Source organism: Zonotrichia albicollis, chromosome 3, assembly GCF_047830755.1.
Source record: "Zonotrichia albicollis isolate bZonAlb1 chromosome 3, bZonAlb1.hap1, whole genome shotgun sequence".
Lineage (NCBI taxonomy): Eukaryota > Metazoa > Chordata > Aves > Passeriformes > Passerellidae > Zonotrichia > Zonotrichia albicollis.
In genome coordinates, this window is record NC_133821.1 from 100151586 (window position 1) to 100175173 (window position 23588).

At 36.8% G+C, this 23588-nt stretch overlaps 1 protein-coding gene across 32 annotated transcripts in view; it reads right to left on the minus strand.

Moving 5' to 3' along the window:
* Window positions 1-23588, minus strand: part of DST (dystonin) — a 287930-nt gene that overhangs the window by 121473 nt on the left and 142869 nt on the right. For 16 of the 32 annotated variants that reach the window (XM_005485986.3, XM_074538248.1, XM_074538255.1 and 13 more), the window contains 26 exons: window positions 23167-23279; window positions 22930-23036; window positions 22284-22403; window positions 21859-21954; window positions 21653-21780; window positions 18670-18763; window positions 18190-18344; window positions 16912-17359; window positions 16702-16830; window positions 16422-16499; window positions 16164-16325; window positions 15969-16073; window positions 14340-14435; window positions 12976-13101; window positions 12453-12605; window positions 12045-12199; window positions 11729-11855; window positions 11060-11243; window positions 9992-10149; window positions 9393-9571; window positions 8992-9130; window positions 7988-8181; window positions 5486-5648; window positions 4718-4801; window positions 4522-4629; window positions 3684-3782 (listed from right to left, as the gene is read on the minus strand). In XM_005485986.3, the coding sequence (XP_005486043.2) occupies window positions 3684-3782; window positions 4522-4629; window positions 4718-4801; window positions 5486-5648; window positions 7988-8181; window positions 8992-9130; window positions 9393-9571; window positions 9992-10149; window positions 11060-11243; window positions 11729-11855; window positions 12045-12199; window positions 12453-12605; window positions 12976-13101; window positions 14340-14435; window positions 15969-16073; window positions 16164-16325; window positions 16422-16499; window positions 16702-16830; window positions 16912-17359; window positions 18190-18344; window positions 18670-18763; window positions 21653-21780; window positions 21859-21954; window positions 22284-22403; window positions 22930-23036; window positions 23167-23279 (3700 nt within the window). Of the gene's footprint in view, window positions 1-548; window positions 2157-3683; window positions 3783-4521; window positions 4630-4717; window positions 4802-5485; window positions 5649-7987; window positions 8182-8991; window positions 9131-9392; window positions 9572-9991; window positions 10150-11059; window positions 11244-11728; window positions 11856-12044; window positions 12200-12452; window positions 12606-12975; window positions 13102-14339; window positions 14436-15968; window positions 16074-16163; window positions 16326-16421; window positions 16500-16701; window positions 16831-16911; window positions 17360-18189; window positions 18345-18669; window positions 18764-18903; window positions 21582-21652; window positions 21781-21858; window positions 21955-22283; window positions 22404-22929; window positions 23037-23166; window positions 23280-23588 lie in introns of those variants that run through there. The other 16 variants (XM_074538234.1, XM_074538238.1, XM_074538235.1 and 13 more) reach the window with 2 other exon arrangements.

The window sequence follows — 23588 nt, forward strand, 5'->3', positions numbered from 1 at the left end:
GGTTACTTTAAATTTACCAGATTTACTTGATTTTTTGTATAATATCTGAGACCTTTCTTAAAAGGCTAATGCAAAGGCAGCTTCTCCAGTTTCTCTCCATATTTCCCTGTATTATAATTCTGAACAGCCCCCAATACAAACAAAGTATGTAAATTGATTTATCAGATCTTTTATACTCACATAAACACAAAATCTAATGTATTATGCTTGAAAAAGAAGACCTAAAAATATAGTACAGTAACAAACTGCATCTTCTTAGATTTCATTTTTCTAGTCAACATGCTGAGCATCAGTTGGGTGGAGAAAAGGATGGCAAATATTAACATCAAATAAACAAAAATATTAATTTCTAAGAACTTAAAAATCTTAAGCACCTCAAAATATACAGTAATTGATACATGATTAGCATATTCATTGTTTAAATTATGCTCAATCAATCTTAAATCACTTGACCTTGACATATTTTGTGATTCAAATGCTGATTTGCATTGATTTAGAATCATTCTTAGATTAACTCTTTCATTTGCATTGCTTAAAAACTCTGGTACCTTAACAACAGTGGTGCTCCTTTTCTCTTCATTATGTTTATCTTTCTTTTTTTCCTTTTCTTGTTTTTCAAATGAGGCTTTTATGTCTACTTTTTCACTGAATATTTTCTGGAGTTCAGTGGTTTTTCCAGGGACCTTTGTGCTATTACCCTCATCTCTACTGTCTATTTCTGAAACTAGCAATAAATCTTTGCAGGATTTCTGACCCTGTTCTAGCCTGTCTTCTCCACTCTGCTTCTTCTCACTTCTATTTATGCTGTCCAAACCATAAGTGTTACCCTGTGGCATTTTCTTCACACTTACTTTTTCATAGTGACTTAAAAGCTTTTTTGTTAGTTCATGTTCCGATAATGGAAAATAATCCTCTCCTCCAGAAAAAGTTCCTGAGAGACCTAAATTTTCATTTAAATCACCAGCACTTCCTAACAATTCTGTACCTAAATGTTGATTGTTCTGCAGTGGTGATACTTGAAAATCTAATGGATTGGATTCAGAGACTTTTGCTGCACAGTCACTCTCTGAAATATTTCCTGAAGAAAGAGCCAAAATTTCTTGCTCTTTATTCTTGGCTTTAATTGAATTTAAATTTGATTTTTCTAGGATTTCATTTTCTACTAGGACGTAATCTTTATTCAGAGATGCTTTCTCCAGTTTGTCAATATTCCTTTCAACACTACAATAAACACCTGGATTACTCATAGATTGCAAATCTGACTTAGCATTCTCACTTCCATTGTGCACTGCCAGCTCTCTGAAAGAGGACACAACTTTCTCTAAAGATGTTGCATCTGTTGCACGTGAAAGAGAATCACCTTTTTCATCATACACTTGAAACTCTCTGTCTTCAGAGTTTAAAGTATTATGGCTTTTGCTTTCTGTAAAGCACTGCTCTTTACTCTGACACTGAAAATGAGTTCTCTGTGAAAAATGTTGCTGTTTGTAAGGGCTGACACCCAGGGCCTGCTCTGCAGTTTTTGGAGTTACTTCAGCTTTCTTTGTTGTTAGGTAAAAATCAGTTTCTGATTGCATCTCACATTCTTCCTTTGTTGAAACATCACTCCCTGCCCTTCTTGAATTTTTTCTTCCTTTGGTTTTGTGTATCATGTCCACTTTAGGCAACTTCTTTGATTTCCCCTCTGTTTTTTGTCCCTCTCCATTAGCAATTTGCTCCTTTAACATTTCACCAGGATCATTGTTCGCACTCACACAGATTTCAGCTGAAACAAAACAATCTTTTCTGCCATTTTTTTCTTCTTTAGTTTGATTACCAAAACCCATTAAACTCTCCTGCTCTGTATGTAGCTTACTGTCTCTGTTGCCACTAATGCTGCTTTCTTGACCACTGACATTTAAAAGTTGCTTAAATGTTCTATCAGTTTTGAGTTTATCATATCTGTCTACATTTAATTTTCTTCTGTTCATTTCCAGTTTATTTTCTGGGTATTCAGTTTTACTGGAAGAGGTCTGGTTTTGCAAATATTCCACATCCATCATGCTTTCATTAGGTTTCTTTTCTTCTCTCAATTCAAGATCTTCATTACATCCCAAAGGTTGAAAGCCTTCAGCTGACTTCACAGGTTGCTGGAGTTGATTCTCTCCTGGTAAACTCTGAGCATGACAGCACATGGATTAAACTGTGATGTGATTGAAAGTTTATTATTTTTCCCTTATTCTCTGTTTTCTTAATGCCATTACTGAGAGTTAGAAAGAAGGACTGGCATAAAAGAAAATCTTGGAAGAATCACAGACTTCAGAGATCTGTGAAGAATTTTTCTTCCCAGAAGAAAAAAACCCTCATTCCTTTTTCGAAAGTGATTATTCTTTTTCTGATTTGCTACCTTGATTAAAGAGAAAAAAAACCCCATTATATTATTTTGAGACTGGAAACCTGCTTAGGTTGTCTTCAAAGAAGCTACCAAAAATTTAGAAGGCTAACAGAGGAGTAAGGAAGATGGGGGGAATACTTGATTTCAAAAAAAAGCAGCCCTGGAGACACAGAGCAGACAAACTCTAAACATTTTGGAAGATTCCACTTGTTCTTGAAGAACATGAAGTCTATTGACATTTACAGATTTCCTGATCCTTGTTATTTGACTGACTTTTTATTCTTGATGCTATTATCATTACTAGTCATACTAAATCCTCAGTTATAATGGCTACTTATCAATAAATATTATGTATTTCCATCAGTTTGCTCCACCACTTGATGATGCCCAAAGACACATGCTGTTTTTAGTGCTGGTTCACAGGTATTCAATATCAAGAAAAGCCAATAAAGACAAAATCAGCACCAGATTTATATAACATTCATTTATGAACTGGTTTTTTTCTTTAACAATAACAATAAAATTTATACCCATATTGTAGTATTCTCCAAATTTATCCAATTTATTAAAAAACAATGTAGTCCTTAAGAATTACTAAAAATTTTCTCTTTATGAGAGACAGTTTTCAAAAGAAAGTGAAAAATTTAGAGGGTTTATTTTGTCTCTCAATTATTTGGAAGGTTTGCTCTGCAGCAAACATGTATTTTGAAAAATTCATCTGCTTAATGTCAATAATGTACTCTTGCTAGTAAGATCCAACACTAAGCATAAATAAAATGCTGTCTGACCCCAAGGAATCAATACAGTAGAAAGGCAGGAGGAAAAACAAATCCTGAACAGATCAAACTAACTTCATAAATTAATTAAGAAGGTATCTCATCGCCCTGTTGGAAGAACTTGTCAGTTAAGTGGACTAATCCATACTATGGAATATTAAAAGTATGTATACGTAGGGTATACACAGTGAATTTGCCTTTTTAATGTCTGCTTTTATCCAAAAGTTCAAGCCCTAGGGTATTAAAATTGAAAGTATTAGTATTTAAATTTTAACTACATCTCCATCAGAATGCAGCAAATCACATGACCATTCGAGGTGGAAGAACTGGTAGAACGCATAGATGGTAGAGGATTTTGCTTATGTGAATGATAACAGTGCTAACACTGCTACATTCTTGTTCAATGTGCACTACAGAAGGAATTTTAGTTTTCCACATCAGCTGGTAACTTTGTGAATTATTCCAACAGGTATATTGCTCTTTGTTTGCCTAGATGTTCTTTTTACTTTGTTGACTGCCAGAGAATGACCTACCTCTTCCTCTTCCAGTCTTTTTAAGGAATCACCTGCAAACTTAATGTATTGGGTCATCAAGGTCACTAAGGCAGTGTACCGAGTCCGTAGATCCATGAACTGTAGAGAAACAAAGCGGGGGGTAAGTGTCATAGAAGTAAATACTCCCACTGAGCTTCAAAGAAGTGATAGACACTGCTCTAGAACCTATCCTGGTATTGATTTCAAAATCATGATTGTGGAATCCAAAGTTCTAATTTTGATTCCAAAATTCAATTCTGTCAACAAGGTGCACTTGAAAAAATATATCCTAAGGATCTATGAGCAGATCCCTAAGAAGAAGAAACAGAATACAGTGTTTTGACTTTGCAGTCACTTGATTCTTCCTCCTGTAAGAAAAGGTTTCAAGAGGGAGAAGCCATGCTTGTCACTGTTCCTCTCTCTAAGAGGTAGCAGGGAGACAGATTTATCTTTCTCACCCAAATGAGGCTGATTTGCCTTAGAATCTATCAAAGCATTCAGATCCAGTAAGTTTTACTATGGCCAAGATGAACTTCTTGTTTACTGTGATCAAGATCCAGTCTAGAGGTAGTTCTAAACAGTTTTACTGAGGCACAGTTCTCATACAGCTTTTTATCATTTGGGTGACTTTTTTTAATCAGCTGCATTATGCTGTCTTGCTACCAAACTGCAGCATAGGGAACAAGGTAATATTTTTTATACCATGTATCTATAGAGAAAAAATCCAGACTTTTTTGGATTACCGTATTTAATAATTAAAAAATCCAAAACTGAATTATTTTGTTTACTCTGTTTTAAGCAAAGACTCACAATTCCCTGCCATAGGAAACCCATTTACCTCTTGAATAATGAAGTCTGATGAGCTTTGAATTCTTCGTCGCTTTACTGGGGATTTTTGTTGGGAGTCAACCATAGCCCTGTAGGTCATGGTCTGCAACTCATAGTCCTGTACAAGAGAAAATACACAAAATCACTGTCATTATACATGATACTGACACTAAAAGATAGGACTATAAGTGTAATGTTATTGTTACCTTCACAGCAGCTGAGTATTGTTCTGAATATTTCTGGCATTCATCTATTTTGCTTTGTTTCATTTCAATCTCAGAAACCAGCATCTGTAAATTATGAATGTACATTTTCAGCTTAAAAAGTTACTTTTATTACCATTATAATTAACGTTTCTACTTTATCTAACATTATCTAACATAAATAGATGGCTCATTAACATCTACTTTATCTAATATGTTCCTATCCATATGTGTACAAGTAGTTATGTTCAAGCCCATGTCCTCAGCTTAATCAGATTTACAGTACAGAAGTAGTGAAAAAACCTGCCATGTTAATAGTTTGTGAATGAACTTGAAATAAAATCAGTAATATATCATTACATGCATATAATTTATTATCCAGTCTATTTATACTGTATTTCCTTCTTGCAGGAGACACATGTTGAGCTCTGCTTCCATGAAGATATTTCTACATCCATAAATAAAAAACCAGCACTGAATATGGAATTATGTGGTAAGGCAAGTCCAGAAGTTTTAAGGTTTTGATGTTCTTGCACACTTGAGGACCAAACAATTTGGTCTATATGACAGTGACAATTATCACTGGGTGATATATGCATGGCTGCACTAGAAACACAAAATCAGAAAATCTGGTGATTACTTGGAGCTTTACAGTAAGGGCTGATGGGTATAAGCCATTCGTATTAATAAACAATATTGAGATCACTGATATTTTAATTCTTTGGTCAGTGCTTACCACAGTGGTTTGCCACAATGACATCCCCTTCATACCTTGTGTTGGTTCAATTGCTTAGCCAATGCTTTGCTATTTTCAGGATGTATTTCTTGAATCTTTCGCTGAGTATCTTCCACTTGTTGAATCCAAGTGTCCAAAGAATTGTAAGTATCTTTATAATACTTCAGAGATTTATTAATACCTTCTAAGTCACGCAACCTGATTTTATTTTATAAGATAAAGCAAAGGGGAGAAGATTATTATTAAAGACAAAAAATACAACACTAAGGCAAATACAGCTTTAAAGGCTTCAAATGCCTTAGCTCTGTTGCAGTTCACAGCATAAAACCTGGTGTAACACTAATTAAACAGCAAATTCACTTCTCAAACACTAGGGCTTCCCAGCTTGAGGAACTCTTTCCATTTGTCATAAAGGACATCCAGGAGAGATCCTACTATGCAAGAAACTCTATCTATCCCTCATTAGAGTAGTCAACTGCTTGAAGCTCCAGGAGCACTGGAAACCCCAGGAAAGAGGGAGGGCTCTGCTACAGCAATCACCTCTGTTACAAGAAAGGAGAGTATTTAAAATGTGGCCTATGAATCAAGAAGGAGAGTGCCATGCTGGAGTCAAGTAGTGGTTCACCATACTCTCCATGCTTCCCACAAAACAGCAGGAGTTACACTAAAACTGAAGACTGTAAATATGCTAATGTGCAAAAGTAATTTAACATATACATCTAATTTTAAATCATGGTTTTCACCTAAAAAGAGAGGTCTGTGTATTTCTTTAAAGTAATTTCCCTACTGAGGGAGATACTGACAGTTTTTCTTTCAGGATCCTAAACTGTTACTTGTTATCATGGTGTGATTTTGGTGGTTGCTCTGTGCAGAGCCAGGAGTTAGACTCGATGATCCTTGTGGGTTCCTTCTAATTCAGGATATTCTATGATTCTACTTAAAACATCATATAAATAGCACCACTCAACACTGCAGAATAAACAGAAATATACAACCTTTTACAGTTCAACTTGGAATGAATACTTTGAATTGCTGTAATGTTGTTCTTAAGATGCCAAAAGGAGATTAAAAAAGAGCAAGCAAAGGAAATTTTTTTGCTCAGGTTTCATACTTAAGCAAGTTTTAAAGCTAATAACCATGAAAAAGAGACAGGATCATGATAACTGCAGCCAATATTTGTACATAGGTTTTGTATAATGATTATCAGTGTCAAGCTGGTAGGAAGAAGCGGAGATAATATTTACAGAAAGCAGCTTGTTTAAAACTCTGTACTGCAGTTAACACAATCTGTCCTGTTTACACCAGAAGTCACTATGTATTAGCAGTCACTTTTCAGCATATTCTGTTCAGGATACAGTCCTGGCAGGAGAGCATGTGGTTCATGCTTACTCTCTTGAAATAGGAACACTTCAGTACCTCATAAAACCGCTGTTTAATAATTTAAATTATGTCACACTAACAACTGATGAGAAATCAGAGGTGGAACTTTAGCTAGCTATTCTGCAGCCAGCTTTAAATGAGTGACCTTTTTCCCATCTTCCTTCTAACTTCCAGCAATGTTGAACAGACAAACTAAACTAGTTAATTACAAGTGAATAACTTCAATATGGCACCTGAATGTACATTCAGTCCTCAGAAAAGGAGGACAAAAATGTGACAGGTTGTTGTGCAACTTTTACATCAACAGCGCCATCTTCAATGTTCTTTTTCAGGCTATCCATAATGACAAACTCAAGTACATTTCAAAGGAAATAAGTTCAGACTGCACAGTACAGAATTCCTCAACACTTGCCCAATACTTTTTCCTTCAGCCTCTACATTTCTGCGTCCTTTACATACAGGAAACAGGACTGTAGAGACTGAAGAAAAAAGCATTTCCAAGAATTTCATGTATGGACATCTTCAGAAATACAGACAGGTGTGTTCTGCTGTATCTGCATAGGCAGGTGCACTTGAGCATCATTTTTCAGTATCAACTTGACAGTAAAGGGCTGAAATCAGAGCACTATCTCTACTGGATATTAAAAAAATAAAAGGCACTTCACCAAAAAGTTATTGCACCACAAATTATCACAGATGTCCATGGAAGCTAAGAACTTCCAGACTTAACATTTGAGTAACTAAAAGCAAATTAACATGAATCCAATCATAACTGATGAATCAGCTCACCAATTTAACCCATCAGAACTAATTATGTGGAGAAACAGATGGTATTTCCATAGGCCTGCCAGCCATTTCTGCAGGTTTTGTTTTTTTAAAAGAAAAATGACAATTTATCTCCACTGTGTATCAATAAGTTGTAAGTTTCTGTATCTTGTTCATCTTTTGGAGTTTAACAGCCACAAGCATTTCCAGTGGAAAAGCAAGGCAAGGTTGCCAACAGCACAATAAAGGTGTTCATCCCAGCACATTCCAAAAACAGTTCAGAAAACTATTCAGACCTGTTTTAACATTCATTTCTGATTGTTTTTCCTCAGAAAAAAAATTTAAAAAACAGTCTAAAACATGAACAGAATATAATAAAAAGTCATACAAACCTATTTTCAATTTGAGAATGAACATTTTGCCACCTCTCAGCCAACTGATCAACTTTTTCTTTATGCCAGTCAAAGTCAAGATCACGTTCCTTGTGCATTTTAAACATCTGATCACTGATCATCTTTGCCTTCTGCAGTTCATCCTCTAAGGCATGGAATGTTTGTCTTTTCTCATCCACCTCAGATCTCCATTGCTAGTAGGTGATAAAAAAAGTTGTAAATAACTCCTAAATTATGACACTATTTTATAAATCAGTATTTTACATGAATACGCTGTATAAATTAATAAACAAAAATATTTCAATTAATATTTTATTCTGCTTGCTCAAATACTCAAGTGGCACTAGAATAGGTTTGAAGCAATAAACAGCTAAATAATTCTAAGTAACAGCAATCCCCACAACACACAGATCAAAACCCAGAGGTCAAATGAACACACTCACCTTAGAAATTATAGCTTTCAAAAAAAATTATTAGGCAGATGCTAATCATTCTATCTAGCAAAAAAGCACTACTCATAATTTGTAATATCAAAATGAGTTATATACAGCAAACAAAAAATGCTGAACTTCAATCTTTCAGTTTGTCAAAGATAACTGCCAAACTTCCTAAAAAACCCTGATTAGAACACTGAAGCATCAAGAATGTTATTGTGATCAAATTTACATAACATAAATATATGTTTATGCTACCCTAACTATGTGGTACCTTCTGAAGAGCAAAAAAATCTTACTGCAGCATTTACAAGTGCCACTTTTGCAAGCTCAGATACTTTAATGCATTTTGCAACAGCAGGAACATGCTTTCAACCTATCCAAATCCTAATGCTCCAAAGTAGCCATTTTTTTCTGAAATGTCAATTCAAATACCACCTCAAACTAAATACACAAGCCCATGTTTGACACCCTACAGAGTGAAGCATAAGGGAATCAGGTGTTAAAAGACTGATAGCTTTTGTCTTATTTTTTTTATTTGCCCATGAAAAGGCACTAACCAGCTCTTACCTTTAATGTACCCATCAGATTTTCAATATTGTTTTTGTCAGCTGTTACTGCCTCTTCTTCACACAACTTGGTTTCATAGTGTTTTACTAATGATTCTGCTGTTTGGGTGTTTGTCAGCACCAAATTGATGGTTTTTAATCTGAAAAACAGACCCCCTGTTAACTGAACCATAAAAAATCATAAAAAATAATAAATAAAATAAAACCATAAAATCATAACAATCAATACCAGCACTCAACACATTCATCTTTTTCAGCGTTTTCTTTCACAGGGCACCCCTTAATACAATGTTAAAATGTTAACTCCCTTTTCCTTGATCAGTATTATTCATACTAATTGTTTCAATTTAAGAGAAAACTATAAACTAAAACATGTGTGATGGAAGACAGCCTAGTACGTACTTTTCTATGAAAATGGAAGACATGGAGTAAACTTGGTTCATGTTTTGTATAACAACATTGAGCTCAGAGCGCAGAGTAGGAACTGAAGGTGAACCAGCAGCTTGACTGAAAAACTCTTCACATTTATCTGTGATGACTCCCAAGTCATCCTTCAGTCGATCCAGTTCTTTCTTCAGTTTCTGTAAAATGAAAGGTGATTGATAGTGCTTTCATCCTACATCAACCTGATAGATACTTTACATATCACTATGAGTACAGGTCTGCCCTCCTTTACTTCTTTGATGATGACACCATTAGAAAAAAATTGAAGAGAAATGTATGTGTAATAGGGAAACTAATGGAGATGCCATTGATCAGCATATTTTTGTGAGCAAACATCTTTTTGTGAGCAAAAAGATGCTGATCAAAAAGATGCTCCATTAGTTTCCCTATTACACATACGATTTATGGAGCTTCATGTTATACATATGAAGCTAAATATTTGACTCCTCTTTTCAAGGTACACTGCAAACTTTCCTGGCTTACACTCAAAAGTCAGGATATATTTGTTTGTTAAATAAAACTTTTCCTAGGCAAAACAGGCTTTCTCAAAGGCTCACCTCTTGCTCTGAAATCCTAAGCACATTTTCATGTACATCATCCCTCTCCATCGGCGTCCGGATCTGCCGTACTAACCGCTCCTCGCAACTCTCCAGTCGTAGTCTGATATTTCTGACTTCAGAGATGTACAGATTATAAATAGATTCTTCCTGCTCCTCTGTTGAGAGAATTAAGGCATATGTTAGCCATCAAAGTCATCATGTCATTTTCACCATAACTTCTCACACTTTATAAAGTCATTCCTCTGCAGGTGTTTTCGTGACTGGCCAAAATGCCATCAGCTTCCATCAAAATTCTGGTTAAAAGGCAAATCTTAGGAACTTTTAAATTTTATTTTTATTAAATCATCTCCTCACACATGAAAAATAACCATCTGTGATCATTCTGCACAGGCATTACTCTATGATGACATTGCTAAATTCAGTGACTGATTCTTTTAATCAGTGGTAGCAGGGACATAAATCCTCTTTCAGATGCACAGTGCACCACATCTTTCCTGAAGCTGAGTGAACTTTACTAATGAAGTAATCAGCTTTGCACTACTGTATTTCTTTAAGTCATCAACTACTCAACAGTAAATCAGAAGAGCTATTCTGAGCTTTCTGTTCTCACTGTATTAATACAGTGTTAATTAGAGTTAAGACAGCAGTAACTACAGGCATCCTGTGGAGTCAGGAAAGTAGCTAGGACATTTTCCTTGCCTTAACAGGGTGAAAAATGTTCTAATTCAGTCACGAACTCAAAGTAATCAAGCTGTTTTTCCAGCATTCAAAAACAAGGAACACAGGACTAAGCAGGGAGCTGTAAAGCACATAATAAAATCTTAAGTGTAAAATTTCTTGTAGCATTCTGTATATTATGCAACACATCAATATTTTTGCATAGCTTAATATATACAAAGTTTAAAAAAATTAAGATCTTCTATACAATAGAATTGCACACATTGTTAAATTACTCTTTTCAAAAGAACACAGGCAGAAACAATATAATGATAAAAAAGATCTCAACATGAAGGACAAAATTTCTCTCATAAGGACATCTTTTGACATTTCTAAGCTAAGTTTTACCTCTTTCTGCAGACTTCAGAAGCTCTTGATAGTATTGCTTGCAAACATTAACTTCCCTTTCCAGCTGTGCTGTATCAGAGCTTGTAAAGATTTTGGATTCCTGGCTGTCTTCCACAAAATCATCAAAGCGGGACTGTAAATTGCTTAGAACCTGCTGATGTTCACCTGGCAGCATTGTCTTTATCTGCAACAGATTACAGACCCAAAGCACAGTCAGCAATGGTGCATCTCTCACACAGTTCCTGGGATGCTTTTTTATCAAAAAGCAATACTGATCTGTTAATAAGATGGTAAAGTCAAAGAATTGAGGTCCTGAAAGGTCTCTATTCCTTAGCTGGAGTCCACTTGACAGCTGATAATTTACACTCAACATAAAATCTTTTTCAATTTTTCCCATCAGAAAAGGCCTCTGTTAAGCCAACCCTACATCAGACTTCATTTCTCTCATCTAACACCATGCAGCAACAAACAATAGCAAGGACAAGTAGGGACACCTCAAAAACTATCTCAGATTCCTCTTTCCAACAGCAACAGTGATAAATTAGGTAGGAAAGTGTAATTTTCAGTATTGCAAATACTTCTTGCAACAGTTTGTGCTCTCACAGAGTTTTAGTCATCCTGTGACTTCCTAGTAAATGGTTGAGAGCCCTTCCTAGTCATAACACTTACTGAGGCAACATTGCCAGCTCGAACAACTTCAATTTCATTTGTCAGGTAATGCCAGGACACCACACTCTTCATGTTTACATGTGACTCATGCCAAAGGGCCAGAACATTCTGAAATTGCTGTTCAATCCTGAAATAAAAAAATTCCAACTTCAGGGTAACACATGAAAACAGGTTAAAAAACCCAAAAAAACCAAACAAACCAAGAAACCAATAACAACAAAAATAAACCCACCAAAAAACTGTGAGATATTATTTTAACCCAAGTTTCATGTAAATAGACGTTAATGGAAAATAGGTAGTTTTACTTTGTCCCTACCTGTTGGCTGTATCTATTGCTTCTTTGTTTGGTGGAGGAACTGTAAAGCACACAGAAGGAACCATGGCCTCATTACCACTGGGGCTAATGACTTTCCATTTAGCACGATGGGAGTTGTTTGCTAATACACACTCATCATCTTTGTAAATGGTTATCTAGTATTAACAGAAAAGCAGAATCATTTGATGAGCCAAGCATTACAAAATAATTGTACAAAGCACTTCTGCAAATGCTGTCAACAAATAAGGAACAGAACAACAAAACCAATGTTCCAACCAAAGGATTTGCTCCTGTTTACTAGGGTGGAAGAAATTCACAGCCCAGCTTTCTCCAGGAACATGGTAATTAATGAAACTTTAGCTGAATTCTTACATCTGTAATTGGTTTGAGGAAATTTTAGTTTCTAACCTCAATTTGTCTATAGTCACAGATGGCTTTAATTGGAATGGATGTTTTGAGTACACAGTCAGGGTTCCTTGGCTTCAGCTGAATTATTGCCTTTGCTCTTCCCACAAGGCCTGCTACTGTGCTCTTATACTGCAAGAGTTGTTCTTTTTCTTCCTAGAACAGTTAAGAAAAGAATACGTCATCAGAGAAGTCCAGAATACAGTACTGTCTCTTTGATCCTGTTATGCTTTTTTTTTCCCACTGACTCCTTCTACAGTGTTTCTGAAAAGTAACACACTTCACAAAAACAAAGTATCTTTCTGAAGCCACTGTCTTCATATATCTGGTACTGTAAACACAAACAAATAAAAATGTATTTTAAAGTTATGAAAAATAGTAATTTATTTAAAAATTCTGAAAAAAAATCAGTATTTTTTCCTTTATTTTATATGAATAATCTTAACACATTTTATATCCCCCCATAACCTACACATTTCTTGTTTCACTGTAGCTCCTGCTAATTGCCTCCTACTAAAGTTCTTACCATGGACTCCTGGACAAGGTCTTCCAGCCTGTGAAGACTGCTTGATCTATCACAGCTGTATTTTCGGTATATGGTATCTTTTAAATTCTTCAAATATTCCATGGCTTCTTTGGCATCACTGAAAAACTAGGATAAAATAATTATCTGGGTTATTTTTAAACAAACTAAAAAATGCAGAATCAGCTACACTGAAGGTTTCAAGTGCTGTCTTTTAAAACAACCTTTTCTCATCACTTGAAGTGACCACTGCACCTCACTCAGCTACTCATGATCTTATGTCTCAATGTACTCTTCAAAAAGGCACACACTGCTAACACCAGTTATTCTTGGTATGAGCTACATGCAAAATTAATTCTGCAATTATTGAACCTACAGTTAATGGCCATTCCTGCAATGAAACACTTTTATTAAGCCAATCCTGCTTCCTTTGGAATTACAATTACTTTCATATAGAAAGCACAGACAAATCCTACAACTGTAGAAACTACCTGCAAAATCCAAGCAGCACAGCTGGGGCAAACATTTTGTTCAGGAAGGGAAATGAGCTGCCACACCTGGCAGTTCTGCAAGGGTATCTGCCCACCCAAATAAGGGTCCTGCTTAGGCACAACTGGGAATGGAAATCCCATTCTCTCCCTTAAGCCCCTTTTTAAAATCCAGAATTCCAGTTTCTTCCCCTTGTCACAAGGAGCTCAAATTGCTTTTTCTTCTCCAGTGTCCCATTCCTAACTTTGGGATCTCATCCTTCTCAGTCCAAAGGCATCTCATTCCTTCATCACCTCCCTTTCTCTTCAATCACACAACCCAGAAGACACTAAGTATTCATCCTTATAATTTGAATGTTTTAAATGGGTAGATTTAAAAACAAACAAAACTAACCAAAAAACTCCTCTGTCTGTCATGTTCATGCAAGTAACTTAATCATTTGCTGATTGTGTGAACGGGTCACAATGAGATAGTCAGAGAGGTGCTTCATGGGATGTTTCTGCTCTCTGCTCTGTTCATTATTAAGGCTGCACATTCCATTTTGCTTTGAGTAGTCCTGGAATAAACATCTCGAATATGTTCTCCTATTGTGCACGACAGTGACAGAACAAGGTTTCATTCTCAGAGTCTCTACCTGCAGCTGCAGCCCTGAAAAAAAATCTCAGGCCAGATTTTCATCTGCTGTGAACTGACAGAACTGTAGTGAAGAAACTGAGTTGTGGCAACACTGTGGGAGCATGGCTTATCATCTAGTGACAGTGCAAGACAAATGTCAATTCTACAGTTACTGTGAGAGAACAACTAGAGCTTTTCCAGGAACTTTTTTACTAAGAACAAAACTTATAATATTTCATATTCTGTTTGATTTACTTTCTTACCTCAAAATATGCAGCATTTTCTCTCAAATGTTGTTCAACACAGTGGCAGAGCTGCAGAATCCAGCTCCATTGTGTCTGCATTGCAGCTCTATAGGCCTTTAAGGAAGAGAGATATATTCTATAAGTGGAAATGAAAACGAAAACTTCCATACCTTTACAGAATTTAGGAAACACAAAAGTAATGCAGCAAACACAAACAACTAAAACCTGACCACCTCACTCCAGAGAGATTCCCCGAGTCTAGGCTCATCTACAATTCTGTGTGCCTAGTTACTCAATCACAACAGCTGGAGCCTTTCCTGGATACAACTGGTAAATTGCAGGAACCCTGAGCATCCAGCTGAGATCGGTAAACGGCAGGAGGAGCCCTGAACATCCAGCTGGGATCCCCCCCCAGCCCGGGCCGATCCCAGTTTGGGTGCCCGAGGAGCCGAGCCCGCCTGGCCAGCAGGGGGCGCTCCCGCCCTTGGGAAGTCCCCCCGATCCCGGGGTCCGGACTGCGGTCACCCCCCGTCCCAAACAGCTTTTCCATTGTCTTCCAGGAATTCCAAACTGATGCATTAATGCATATATTGTTCTGCAGAAAAGGATGATTTTTTTAAAGGGTATTTTTATAAATACCCCAATATAGCATCATTGGAGACAGCATAACCTGCACAGTCATGGTGACAGCGATGGCCTGGTTTTGTAACAGGCATCCCCAGTGTGGCTTACACCAGTAAGAGCCCATTAGAACAGCTCATACTTTTAAAGAATAGGCTAATTGCCCACACTACAAAAAAAATTCATTTATTCTTCAAAGTAGATATCCTGAGAAGGAAGGAAAGGAGGGGTTTTCTTCATGTTTCTTCTTTCATTTTTGCAAATGTAAACTAGCAGAGCTGAAGAACAATAAAAATGCATTCTCTGACTTTTTTTATTCCTGTATAATAAATCAGCTTTTTATTGTTTCAGTCTTTACCACTCACTGTCTGTATCTACTCTTTTCTTGAAGGTCTACAAGGAAAAGTGTTTTACATTCTCCTTTGAAAACCTGTTATGACCCTACGACAGCTACAATAAATTTTTCTGTAAATTGTTTACTTATGTAACATAGAACTAGATTCAAGCCTGAAGTAAATCATATCACCTGGTCAGATTTTACCATCCAAACAAGTTTCATAATTAACTGACAAGTGAGTTATGAAACCCACCCTAAATCATATTAGGAACCTGCACATACAGTAAGTGATGACAAAGGCTCTTACTGAAATTTCTTTCAATCCAACAAGAAAAAAAATCACATAAGGACTGTTCTGTGCCCGCAGTCTGTCAATGCAATTTGTATCAACAGCTCTAGAAGTTGCATGACCAGAAACATCTCTACAGACTAATTAATTTTAGAGTTTCAGGAGATTTCATCTAAGCAATCCAAGGTGTAACCATAACTTTAAAAAGTGGCTTTGCTTTTTGGAAACTGGAAGATAAATACAACAGGGATGCTGAAGAGGACATTTTAGAAGGCCCCCTTAATTTAGAGTATTGTTTAATTTTCTCTAAATTTGCCTTCTTTTCCCCCTTTTCCCCCAGAACTCAGCTCTTCTAAATGCCAAAACTTTTCTTGTTTTGGTGCTGGTTTTACTAACTTACCTCAATGGTTAGCCTGGCTGGGTGGTTTTCAAGAAGCAATTGCTCAGCTATTTCTTGTACGGATTTAATAACTTCTTCTTTTTCATCAAGTTCTCTCATTAATTCCTATTTCAGACCAAAAAAAAGTTTTAGAACTCTATCTAATTAATAAAGATAATTTAATAATTCCCTCTGGATTACATTAGCAATACATACTGCATGATATTCCTTTTTTCTTGTTATATTGGGGTTTCTTTCACTCCAGTCATATGCAACCTCTTCCTCTTCTTTTTCATTCAGCCATATCAACTCTCTAGTAGCACGAGACACAAAATTGTGAAGAGTATCTAGATGTCTTTCCTGATTTCTTGATGTGTTCTTTAGTAAAAGGAAAAGATTTATAAGAATCAGAATTTAAAGCTCATCCCTTATCAGAAATTATGCACACTGAAAAGCTGAACATGGTTAACTTACCAAGAGTTTTGAATACTGACTCTCCAGTTTGTGCAGTTTTTCTGCATAACTGAGTTTAAGAGGGGCAGTCATTTGGATCTGTATTTGGTATACGAGATCAAAGACAATAAAAAGGTTAGATATGTTAAACCATTAAATGTTCTGATTTAATCATAAGTCATGTAGAGAACAGAAATAAAGTGAAATTTGTGAAATCCAAACACAGTTCTGAAATTCAACACTAGTTTATGGGTCACCCAGTAAGAAAGCAATCAAAGAAATAAAGAACATGGTGCGGTACCTCACTGATTTTAGCTTCTTTAAGGCTGGATTCAAATTCCTCAATAGCTTTGTGGACATTTTTGTGATTTTCCAAATGGCTTTCAACACTTGGCAAATCTGAACCCCATTCTACTCGATCAAGTTGAACCTTACAAACAGGAAGAAAGATTAGCCACGATCCATAAAAAGTAAATCATTAAAAGTGGACTGTTTCTGCAAAAATTGCTACCTGCATTTCTTCCACCCAGCTCAACAGGTCCTGGACAAACTTCATGTTCACCTCCTCTTCTGTCAAATTCTGATCCACGAAAGCCGATTTCATGAGAGGTTTTCTGATTTGCATCAGTTTGAGTGTTTGCAGAGCCCCGCTGTCGCCCCCTGTCACGTAGCTCTGGATTAACCGCGGCGGCATGCCCGGCGGGTAGGCGGGCGTCACGGCCGGGGCCAGCCTGGAGCTCAGGCCTGACGAGAGGCCAGATGTCAAAGTAGGTGTTAAACCTTGTGTCATTGCAGCATTTAATTCAGGCGTTAGGTTTGTTGTAAATCCTGAGTTTAAGCTTTCTGTTATTCCTGATATCATCAGCTTTGTCTGCTCCGTGGTCAGCGCGTGCCCCTTGCTGTACACGGAAGAGCACTCGGTCCGCAGGGCCATCAGGTCATCACGAAGTTTTGCAACTCTATTCCATTAGAATTAAAAAAACCCCAATGAATGCTTATGATTAAGGTTTATCATGATCAACTGAATAGTGATATGAGCTCACGTTATCTCTCAAGCTTCAGTTGCACTTAAATATTATAAGCAATTATTTTATTAGAAAGTACAGGGAATATCAGCTTATAGTTCTATACAGAAAATAAATGCAGAAATCAGGCAAAGTCTGAAAAAATGGATATAGGCACTAACATGCACCATACACAAATCCAGGGAACAATCAGCAAACCAGAAATCTTACAAGACACTACATGTTGGGGTAGATCAAACACCTCAGTTCATTGCCAAGGAGTTATGCACTTCATCTCAATCAGTCCAGGGATGAATCCCAAAAAAAACTTTGGAGCCACTTCTTCTTAAAACAGAATTATACAGCTTAAAAGCTTCTTTCTGCCAACACTGTACACAGTGCCAGGCACAACCTAATGTTACTCCACTTACTACCTGTTAATACATCTACAGCTGTCTCCAGAATCTCATCTCCGTTTAAAAAATCAAAGTTAGTAAATTCTAAATGTATTTTGCATGCAATAAAAAAACTAACATCTTCACACAGAGCTATCTAGTAAACATTAAATCATGTCCAGGGATTGACTTCATTTTCTTAAATAAGTAAAATAGCTCCTGTTATCTTCAACTTTTGTGGGCAATGCACCCACCAGAATATGTGATATTTGGGTACCCAGTGACAGGCCGTGAAGTTTAAGTATAGTTATAAAAAACTGCAATTTTTTTCCATAATGGGAATCCATATTTGGGACATTTACTTACTCACATAAACATACTGTAAAGTACCTTTGAACAAGCTGGTCTGCTTGATAGTATTTTCCATCGATAAGAATTTGGGCATCAATCACTTGTTGGCGGAGAAGATTCTCAGATTCAAGAAGATACCCAGCTATCTCTGCCTCATGCTGGAACTGGAGCCCTGACTCCAATCTCTTGGTGTCCTTAATAAAGAAGAGAAAGTCATAAGCCTTGCAGCTAAAACCAAAGAGATATCAGCTCTAAGAATTATATTAAAAAAAAAAAAAAGAAACTTATTCTTATCTTGAAACAATTGTGAAGCATTTAATTAACTACAGAACAAAAAAAAAATTAACAGAACACCCTAGGCAACTTGTGGTATTTTCTTGAAGAAATGCTACTTTTACAGTACAATGAAAATAAAAGTAGCAGCTATTAAGGTTGCCTTCACAAACCCTTAAGAAATTTTTGCCATTCAACTTCTATAAATTTATGACTACAGACAAGTAAAATCCCTGACTGACTTACAGACTGCAGAGCATTCCGGGCAAGTATCAGTTTGTCCTCACAGCTCCGGCTGTCCCGCTGAATTCTGTTCGCAATTTGCTGCAGCATCTCCAACCTAGATGATGCCAAAGCATTTCAGGAAAATAAATAAGTACTATGTTATTTTTATATTTACAATCATGCTGCATGACTTTAAAAACAAACAAATGAATCAACAGCATCTACCACAAAGCACAAAGGCATATGTCAAGTTACCTGTTCCCTTCTAAGGTTCCATTACCAAAGCTTATACAAGATTTAATCAGCGTGGGACCACAATTAACAGAAAGGAAATTCTCATTAGAGTCGACGCTGGTCCGAGTACTCGTGCTGTTGCTAAACAGCGAATCACTGCTATGATAGCTGTAACTACTGCTATTCATCTTTACATCCAGAGCACAGATCTTCTGGCTGTTTGCATTTGCTGAAAAATGAAGATAAAACCCCTGCAAAATGTACAGCTTCTAGGGATGAAATTCCACTACTGGCTTTTGAAACACCTAGACTCCTCCTTTATATAGGCTTCTGCATACACATTTAAAACCCAGCAATTAATATTCTGCCAGCTCTTCAAAGGATTTTACCTGGGGCTATGTACGCTACCTTGCTTTTGGCTTCCCTACCTTGCATTAAAGCTTTGCAAGTACAGACTAGGCAGCAACAATGGGGCGTCTCTAGGAAAGAGACACGCCAAATATTTTATTGAAGTGTCACTAAATAACTATAAACCAAGTAAGAACTAAAAGAACTCTTTGTGGTGTCCCTCAGGCTCTTCAATGGAAAGTTTCAAAAAGGAGTGAAGGGAGAAATCCACACTCAACAGTGCAGTACAAATAACCTCCAGGCTGGGCTGACTCCTTTTCCTTCAACTAGAACTGCACAATAAAGCTGGGGGAGTATCAGGGTTAATCAGCTCATTACAATATAAACTGGGACACCTATACACCATGCAACCTAATGTCATTCCTGCACTGTCCAAGCATGCATCTTCACTAACTGCCCTGTCCCACTACACTGTCGTCCTGAAAATTTCCCTTCATCTTCTTCCATGTGCACAGCCAATTGCTTCCAGCTGTTTTGACCAGAAAATAAGTAAGAAAAAATCTGATCACTGCTTTCAAGTTTACTTTTTAACTCAGATTTTGGGCTGGGGTGATTTTTTCAGTATTTCACTGCCTGCTTTTAGGATTCCTGAACAACCACACCCATCCCATAAGGTGACTGTTTGCGCAGCAGAGCTCTGCAAAGGCACAGACACACCCCTGCAGCAATGCCAAACTCTGCTAGTTTTGCAAACTAGAGCTCAGTTTGGCACTCTCCTCATTGGCACCATACTAATTTTGATCCCATATACCAATCTGGCCACACATTGTCCGTGTGTCTGTGTGGATACTTTGAGATGTATTCGACAGACTTCCAAGTAAAGTTTTATTATTCAACAGGTTTCAGTATTGGCTGAAATCACATTTTTGCCACTATCAAATTCCATCCCAACAGCTGTATCAGCACCTCATAATGATGAGATGCACTGGTAACCAGTGCAACAAAAATGAATTACATTCTTGTGTCCACATCTATCAATACTTTTAACTAGGTGACTAAGCCAGAAGCACTTAATGACATTTTCTCTCTCATTTTACAGTGAACATCACCTGTAGTGACTACCACCATATGACCTGTCGCTAACTGTGTTTACCCTACCTGAAATATGGGAAGGAAGTTAAGTTCATGTTTGTTTATCTGTGCTCAGACCATATAAAAAATAGAAATAAACTAATGTCATTTACACACATTCTCAACAAAGATAATCCAGCTTTCTGCAAGTATGAACAGAATTTCTATTGGTGAAGGCAGACACTTTGCTTTCAGCAGGTTGGGACAGATTAACCTACAAGACCTAGCAGGCTGTATTTCTGCTGCTGCTTTCCAGTGTTCTGCTCTGCATAAGAGGGAAAACTCAGTGTGGACAACTTCATGTTCCTCTGTAGGAACTTGTTCCACAGTTGGGTGCTGTGAATCAACACCTCCTACTGAATCTGCCATTTCAGTCATGCTCTTGCTCTTGTAAGCATGACACATGTTTAATCAGTTCTGACTGGCTTTGTCCTCTGACTGAAATCTCTCTTGCTAAGGACTTCCTATACAATGGTCTGGATTCCTTACACCTAGTTTCAGGTACCTAAACCAGAGAGATAGGTCACCCTGTCATCACCAGAAAGTCAGCAACAAGATTCTCTAGGAAGTGATTCAGATCTTAGATGTCTCCTTTGGATGCATCAGGTCAAGCAGAATGAATCCAGACCCAGGTGTCTGTATCTACCCACAGGTAGAAGCCCCAAAAATCATTTAAGAGAGTTTTTAAATTAATTAATGGACAGGACCTGTATCTCTCACAGAAATTAAAAGGACATACCATTCAAAAACTGCTCTCAGACTGCATCAAGACTTTAATCATGTTTAATATGCCATCAGTGATGTAAAAAGTGTCCCACAGCCTACTCTCATGAAAGGCTACTATGCCTTTCCACATCTAAACACTTGGTGTGCTCTCAAGTACCACCAACTTTTTAAACTTCTACAATGCTGTGCACCAAGAAAAAGACACGTTTCATGTCAGGGATAAGGATGGTCCTTATATGAAATCAAGATGGAAGGAGACAGTGACGTGGTATAAACCCAGCTTTGACTAAGTGCACAAAGAAAATGGTTATATATGTGCATAAGTGCTTTGATGATCTGAGGCCCAGATACTGTTCATCACAACCTTCTGAGCCCACCACAGTTGTTTATGTCTGGACTTGCCCCTAAGCAGGTAGAGACTTTCAGACCTTGAACAAAGAGAGAAATGCTTGATCTAAAAAAATAATATGGACATTATCATAGAAGAAGATATTTACAACTTTCAATATGGGTTAAAACAACAGAAAATATATTAACAAAGCCTGTCAAATATCCGCTAGCATACCTCTCCACTTCAGGCCTAAGGGTCTTCTCTCTTTCCAGCATGGCAATAATCAGCTTTCCCCATTCTTTTTCTATATCATTTGGATGGTAGCCTTGAGAAAGTTTGATGCGTCCAAATTCTATCCAGACCTTAAAAATTCATATGTACTTGTTATTTTAGGCCACAGAAAAGAAACTTCTATACATTTCAATGATGTTAAAACTTACCTCTAGCAGTTTATATAGATGTTTGATTTTTGATTTATCTGTCTCCTTCGGTGGAATTTCTGTTTCTTTAAACTGTAAATATTGATTATAAAGTGCCTAGAGAAACATGAAAAATGACATCATGTTTTATTTGCAATGAATATAACCTTAGTCTACAAACCCTCTTCTAATACTCTTCACAAGCTTACCTTTATACTGTTCAACTAGAGTTCTACAAAAAACAATCAGTGACAAAGTAAAGATTTGCTTTTGATTGTTCATATGCTAGCAACATATTGATTATACTTTGAAAAGGTTAAGGAGCAGTACTGTTCTGCAGTTGACTTGATTGTATAAATCAACAAGCACGTCAGTTGTTCAAGTATGCTTTGAGTCAGTAAGATAAAGTGTAATTCCAACAAGCAGTCTAAGCCACCACACCTCACCTTCAGTTCCACAGGATTATTGGGAAATGTTCTGTCAGACATTATCGTGACATGGTGTCTGATCCACTGCATGAGGTAGTTCACCATATTCTGATATTCAACCCATTTGACTTCAACATCCTGCCAAAGCAAAACCCAGATTACAGAAGAGGTGAAAATCATCAAGAACTCATTTCTGTTCAGCTTTGAAGACTTCATGTATATAGAAAATAGATTTTGAAATCCTGCAATTCTGATACAATATTTATTTGCTCTTTAAAGATCAGTTAAAGTTTTCAAATATATGATTTTGATCTTCAGTTTTGATCCCAAATAATTTTACTGAAAATAAAATATTTTCTAGATTAATAAATTTCAAGGTGGTAAGAGTCAGAAAGGCATAATTTATATATTCACAACTGAAAAGTAAGAACTTTGACTCGATCTTTCTCCAAATCAGACACACTGTTAGTTAAGCTCTTTGCACAAATAATTTCATGTCTATGACATGAAATAGCTAAGACTCTAAAATCTCCGCTTAGAAAGACCATGTCAAAGAAAATTGTGACAGCAGTTCTATGGAATATCTAGCTAACATTCTGGATCTGAAATTCAGAATTGTATTAATGTAGCTCACACACTACACAAGTGTTGTTTTGCTACTTACATTTGCACTTATGCCTTCACCACCTTCTGGTACTTTGGGAAATGCATCATAAAGTGATGACACATAAGTTATTACTGACTTCTCATCAGGTGAGGAAACATCAACATCTAAAAGAGCAAGACAGAACAGTGCTTTATCACATAGTTGTAAAAATGCCCACAGCTACAACCTGCAGGCAGACTGGATTTTATTTTAGTGTTGGGGGTTTTGCAACAAAGCCATCTGTAGACCTCTTACCTTCAGGATCCAGAAGTCTGGCAACACCAAGTTTTTCTGCTACAAAAAAAGCATGTTCTAAATTTGCGAGGTTGCTTTGAACAGCAACGGTATTCATGTCTATCAGGTCCGGCCTGTCAAATAAAAACAGCAACACTTGATTACAATTCTTTACCAGTTTTAAATTACTGCTGTACTGGTAAATCAAACAATGGGCATGGATTGACACAGCAACAGAGTTTTCATTATAGAAGGATTTCACTAAAATCAGGTGAACAAGCTGAGACCACTGCTAACTGAGAAACACAAGCAGCAGAAAACTACAACATTCTGCTCTTCATGTACAAGCTGGTTTTCAGCCATCCCTTGTATACACCTGTATTTTCTTATGCGTATTTATTCATGTGCATTGACTTTGTATTTCAACATCTTGTCCTTTCCAC